A 6,484-nucleotide genomic window follows, 5' to 3' on the forward strand; every position below is an offset into this window, starting at 1 on the left:
CACATTGCATATCGATTCTTATCGATTCTACAAATGTTTATTGGATGCCTCAAATACACCAGACACTGTACCCAATGCAGGGATGAGCTAGTGTTGTTTTATTTTTATTGATACTATCACAGTAGTCATCTTGTGATTCTATCTCTTATATGTCCATCTTTTTCCATCTGGAATTTATTTTGATATAAGGAAGAACACTGGGAACTTTTTAAAGATGTTTTGCCAATTATCCATCTTATTCATTAAATATTCCTTTTTTCCTCCACTGAGATGAAACATTCTCGTATTAAATTCATATATTTATTTCTGGACTCCCTGTATCCTTTGATACTCTTCTAATGATTTTTTTTTTTTTTGTCTAGTAGCCTTTATAAATCTGTTTTTGATTCTTGGCAAGTTTAGGGAAGAAAAATAGTAATATTTTAAATTTTTGGGTTTTTTTTCTAATTTAAGAAAGCATAATATTTTTGTTTCTGTTTTACTTATCAAGGACTTTTGCTTTCTGTCCGTCAGGTCCCTCCACAAAGGACAGAGCAGATTGTACGATGATCCGCCAAACTCAGGACAACGGGCGAACAGGGATCTCGTCCTCATGGCTGATCGGTAGGCAGGAGGGGGAGGACCTGGCATCCTTTGGTGACACCAAGTCAGGGCACCTGCAGTCAGAACCAGGGTCTGGGCTTTCTGCATCTTCGCCCAAGTTCCTTTCCACTTTTTGACTGGAATTGTTAGGTCCACATCTTATGTTATTTAAAGTATCAGGGCAGTACATCCCAGAGTTGTTTTAGCCACTGTTTAGAAAACATGCAACTCTGGACATATATACACTACCAAACGTAAAGTAGATAGCTAGTGGGAAGCAGCCGCATAGCACAGGGAGATCAGCTCGGTGCTTTGTGACCACCTAGAAGGGGGGACAGGGAGGGTGGGAGGGAGGGAGACGCAAGAGGGAAGAGATATGGGAACATATGTATATGTATAATTGATTCACTTTTTTATAAACCGGAAACTAATCCCCTCCCCAAAAAAGATGCAGACATGAAGAATGGACTTGAGGACACAGGGCGGGGGAAGGGGAAGCTGGGTTAAAGTGAGACTAGCATGGATATATATACACTACCAAATGTAAAATAGATAGCTAGTGGGAAGCAGCCGCATAGCGCAGGGAGATCAGATCGGTGCTTTGTGGCTGCCTAGAGGGGTGGGATAGGGAGGGTGGGAGGGAGGGAGACGCAAGAGGGAAGAGATATGGGTATATATGTATGCATAGGGCTGATTCACTTTGTTGTACAACGGAAACTAGCACAGCACTGTGAAGCAATTATACTCCAATAAAGATGTATTGAAAAAACAAAACAAACAAACAAAACATGCAACTCTAATTTTTACGTACTTGGTGCTGAGGATCTAAAATTTCTGTGCGTACTCATGATGAGCAATTTTTACCTTTTTTTGGCGAAACCCTAGGAGTGGATAAAGTTGACATTTATTGAGTGCCTATTATAAGAAAGATACTTTATATGTGTTGACTGCCTTTTCCCCTCTTCTGCCTCCTTTGGATGGGCTCAAGCTTTCTTGGTTACTGCAAGGGGCATGAGAGTAGTTGAGCCAGCAAAACACTGCAACTGCCCCAAACCACAGCAACCACACAAGGTCATAAGCCACGGAGACCATGAACTCTGCCTGCCCCAGCCCAAGACCCACTGCAGGGACAGGATAAGCAGGGCACAGGAGGCAATGCAAGTGTAGGAGCATGTAGCTTTTCTTTTATTTTTCCAGTTTGAAACCATCCCACAGGAGAATGAACAGGCAAGTTCACGATGTTCTCAGACACGCAGTCCAACTCTCTCTCACTCTGAGTGCATGTGTGTACCAATCTGTTTGTCTCTCAAGGATCTCCCTTCCCCAAACAATGTCCTTTTTCATCTTCTATCAAATGCCACTCAAGCTCGGCTCCAATGCCCCTTCCAAGGGGGATCTCCTAAGACCGTGTGTTCCTCTCTGTCTCTGTCACTGTTTACTTCTTCGCATGAGGATGGACCCCACACCAGGGGGGTTACCCACACACCTGGTCTTAAGCAGACCCTTGAGTACCTTGGTTGACATCCCCTGGAGGCCACAGGGATTTGAGCCTCCTCGTCTTCCTTTCTTGCCTAAGTTCCCTTACATCTTACTGACCACGACATCACCTCACCCCCAGCTCAGCACTTGACCTTCCTGCTGCCATCACACACAAAGTGTTTCCAAACAGACATGTTACGCGTCACGTGATTTTCCACCTTTTTGACTAACTGAACCCATTCGAACTAAATGTATTTCTCTCTTCCGGTTCAGTAGGTTTCTTTCCCGCTCAGAACTACCCAAAACGGTGTATTGTTTCACTGAACCAACACTCACTTTGCAAGGTGTAAAGGGGAAAAATGAGAGAGCTTAATTCAATTACCAGAGTCCCACGTGATACACAGCAAAACCAGGATCCGAGTGTACAGATCTCTGACTCTGAATCTCACCCTCTTCTCCTCCAGGGCTCTGCCTCTCCTTCCTGATGCCCCTGCCACTTACGTTCCCACAGGATGATGTAAAGGGCCCAGGATCAGGGTTTGGGAATTCAGAAACATGGCTTGGGTTTTACTCTTTATATTGGTGTCCGCTGGGGGAGGTGTTGTGAATCTTCTGAAAAATCCCAGGGAAATTTGACCAACGGAGCTTATCCTAAATATTACTATTCAGAGAAGTCCTTGAAATACTAAATATAATCCTGTAGCTGAAAAAATTCCCTCATTAAAGAGATTTTGAATTATGGACCAAGACGTCAGATAACAGATCTATAGGGAGATCAATGTATGACAGGATTTCACCTTATTTATTCATTCATTTCTTTAAGAAACAGAACTAAAGTGCACAATTAGTTTCTCCTTATTATTCTTTTAGTAACTCTGGCTGAACAGGGACTGGGCAGATGAAGGCAAGTAGAAGGCACCAACCTGTGTTTGGGCTCAGGAGGCACAGGAGAGTTTACATTTGGGGGAATATCCTTAGTATGTGACAGAAATTCATTAGGTACATAAGAAGAGCACAGTGATTTGATAGGGAAGAATGGTGTTTCTTTCTAGAAAACTGGGCACCAACCTCAATAACTCACTCTCTCCTGCTCATTCCTTTGGTACAAAGCTTAGTAAAATGCAGCCTAAGAGGTGAACAAGTGCTTACCTTTAAGCTGGATTAGGGACCCGGGCATCAGAGAAGGCATCTAAGATGGGCACTGTGACAAACCAGCTCCAAGATCTGAGGCAGGTCCCCTCCTCTCAGTGTCCCCATGTACTAGTTTCCTGTGGCTGCCATAACAAACGGGTGACTCCAAGCAAGAGAAGTATACTTCGTCCCAGTTCAGGAGGCCAGAAGCCCAAAATCAAGATGCCGACAGGGTTGGTTCCTTGTGACGGCTCCGGGGAGAACCTATTCTCTGCCTTTTTCTTCACTTCGTTGGTGTTGCCTGCAATCCTGGGTATTTCTGGACTTGTAGGCACAACGCTTCAGTCTCTACCTTCACATGCTTTCTTCCCTGTTTCCGGGTCTCCCTGTGCAAATTTCCCTCTTCTTAGGAGGACACTCACCTAATCCAGTTCGACCTCATCTTAATTGATTATATCCACAAAGACCCTATCTCGGGTGGCTTAGCGTGGCGTCCTCTCGCGAGACCGTTAGAGCAAACGTCCTAGTACTCAGCAGCACTCTGGGCTGAGCTCGTGCCCGGGCCAACGGCGCCTGGAGAGGAAGCTTGTCCACTGCACCACTGAGGTATAGGCCATGGGAGCACGAAGCAGTCGGATGCCATGGCACTGGTGGGGGCGTGTCCCAGAGGAGCCAGGTGCCACTGGTGGGGAGGAGGAGGCTGAGGAGGCAGTAGTGGCAGAGAGAAAGGAACGGAAGGAGACTGAAGAGGCCAGACCCGCCGCCCGTCAGGGGAGCCGCAAGCGGAAGAGAGGCCGAGCGGGGGCGCTCACAAAAAAGCCCCGCCGGAAACGTGCTCAAGATCGTTCAGGGTCCGTTTAGGAGCCACTCTTCCTGAGACGAGAACAGAGCGACGTGCGGATCCGCGCACTGGGGGAGGAGTGGAACGTGCATAGGGTCTGCTTGTGCCAGTCAACGTACTTTGCTAGCATGTTCAGGGGCGCTTGGCGGGAGACAAACATGGATACTATCGAGTTGCAGATCCCTGACGAGAACATTGATCGCGAGGCACTGCACGAGGCTTTCGGTGCCCTGTACCGAGGCTCCATTTTCATCCCATCCGGTCGAGTCGTCACCATCCTGGCCACAACCAGCATGCTGCAGCTGGACGAGGTGATTTGGCAGTGCGGGGAGGTCATGAAGGTGACTATCCGTGCCCAGACCCTGTGCAGCTACGACTACTCTGCTGAAAGCTACGGACTCCAGACCATCAGGACCATGTGTCTTCAGTGGCTGCTGGAAAACATGATGACCCAGTGTAGTGAGAAGCTATTGCGAGAAGTCAGCCAGGATCTCATGAAAGGGGTCATTGACTCTTCAGAGCTCTTGGTGATGGGGGTGGAGATGGACGTGTACACCATGCTGAAAAAGTGGATTTTCTTTCAGCTGCAGCCGACATAGAGGGGCCCGCGCAGGGCCCTATTGCCTGACACTAACTCATGGTTTGCCAGGTCCAGGAGGGATTCGGAGGGCACCCCTTTCCTGGGGACCGAGCAGGGCAGAGCCTTCGTCCCAGTGTTCCAGCAGCTGCGGTTTGCCTACATAAACTGTGACACGACTCGACGTCCGCACGCGTCATCCACCAGGATGCGCTGATCCCTGCCGCTTGGCTGTGTCCAGTGTACAAAGAGTGTTTTCTTGGCCCCCTCCGGGCTAAGCAGACCAGAGAGCTCTGGCCCGTGGACGTCTACGGGTCCGACCCCCAGGGGAACAACATGCGGTGCGGGGCCAGCTCCACAGGCACAAGCAGTGCAGCTGGCGGTGGGAAGGCTTCAACTTCAGCTGGGACCTGGTGGTGTGCTACGCCAACCAGCACATCATTTTCTGGTACAGCGCGCCAAACAAGTCCTACAGCCTCGGGGTCAGCCTACTCGAGCAGAGAAAGGTCGCGTTCCACCTGCGCTTGTCCTCCTTGGACAGGGATGGGAGAGCCGTTTTCAGGAAGGACACAGGATACCACATGCTTTCCCTGAGAGAGGATCAAGAGCTAGAGGTAATGAACCTGGAAAACCAATACGTGGTTTTCCCCATACATGTGGCCTGTAACTTCCTGTACCTCCACTGAGAGGGGTGTTGCCCAGAGTGAGGACCCCTGCAAAAAAGCTCAGAGTACTGAGCAGCTCTTTCCTGGGCTCAGGGACAACCAGCTTGGTCCAGATGCCAGCTCCTTCTGTGGGACCAACCTGGCTTGCCCATCTCTGGTAACCAATTCTGTCAGAGGCTTTGTTGAGCTGTACCTCATAATACTTGAGATTGTTTACGTGAGCATATGAAGAGGACAAATTTTGAAGCCCCCCCAAACTCCTCGAGAACTCATTTGGGCTGTTAATGTGGCAACCTGTCCTCCTGGTTTAGGATCCATCGACACCACCCCCCGCCCTGCCCATCATTTCTGTGAAGACAACGAGCTATTGACTTTAGAGAGAAACTGTGAGCCTACCTACTATACTACTCTTAGTGAAACTCTCTTAATATATGTGTTTCCTTTAGTTTGATTAAATGCATGTTAAAGTAATTTAAAAAAAATAAATACTACAGAGTGATCCAAAGTACATTTTATCCAGTTTTCCTTAACGGTAATATCTTGCAACACTATAGTACAGTATTGCAGGATATTGATGTTGATACAGGCAAGATGCAAGGTATATCTATCACTACTAGGGTTTCTTATATTGCCCATTTATTGCCTCACCCAGTTCCCTCCTGTCCCCCCTTCCGTAACTCCTGGCAACCAAAAATCTCCATTCATATAATTTTTCCATTTCAAGACTATGCAAATGGCACCTTACAGTATGTAACCTTTTGGGATTTGCTTTTTTTCACTCAGTGTAGTTCTCTGGAGGCTCATCCAGGTTGTTGCATGTATCACTAGTTTGTTCTTTTTTTTTAAATTGATGAATAGTATTCCATGGCAGGTATGTGCTACAGTTTGTTTATCCATTCACCTCAGTGAGGGGCATCTGGGTTGTTTCCAGTTTTGGGCTGTTGCAAATGGATCTGCGGTGAACATTTGTGTACAGAATTTGTATGAATATAAATGTTCAATTCTCAGGAGTAGAAGCTCAAGGACATGATTGCTGGATTGCATAGTAGTTGCATGTTTAGTTTTTGAGAAATTGCCGGACTGTTTTCCAAGTGGCTGTGCCACTTTACAGCAGCAGTGTGTGGGTGGTCCAGTTTGTCTGCATCCTTACCAACATTTGGTGTTGTCATTATTTTCTGTTTTAGCCATTATTGTGGGTTTGTGGTTGAT

At 47.3% G+C, this 6,484-nt stretch overlaps 1 protein-coding gene across 1 annotated transcript; it reads left to right on the top strand.

Annotated features, from left to right (window-relative positions):
- Positions 1-545: 545 nt before the first annotated feature.
- LOC307049692 (germ cell-less protein-like 1) lies at positions 546-5,296 on the top strand (the record flags this gene model as incomplete). Its single annotated transcript, XM_079699209.1, has 5 exons — positions 546-603; positions 2,526-2,578; positions 4,054-4,601; positions 4,689-4,795; positions 4,938-5,296. 5 exons carry the CDS (start codon positions 546-548, stop codon positions 5,294-5,296), a joined length of 1,125 nt encoding a protein of 374 aa, XP_079555335.1.
- Positions 5,297-6,484: the final 1,188 nt, after the last annotated feature.

This window comes from Hyperoodon ampullatus (genome assembly GCF_949752795.1).
Source record: "Hyperoodon ampullatus genome assembly, chromosome: 3".
In the NCBI taxonomy this organism is placed as follows: domain Eukaryota; kingdom Metazoa; phylum Chordata; class Mammalia; order Artiodactyla; family Ziphiidae; genus Hyperoodon; species Hyperoodon ampullatus.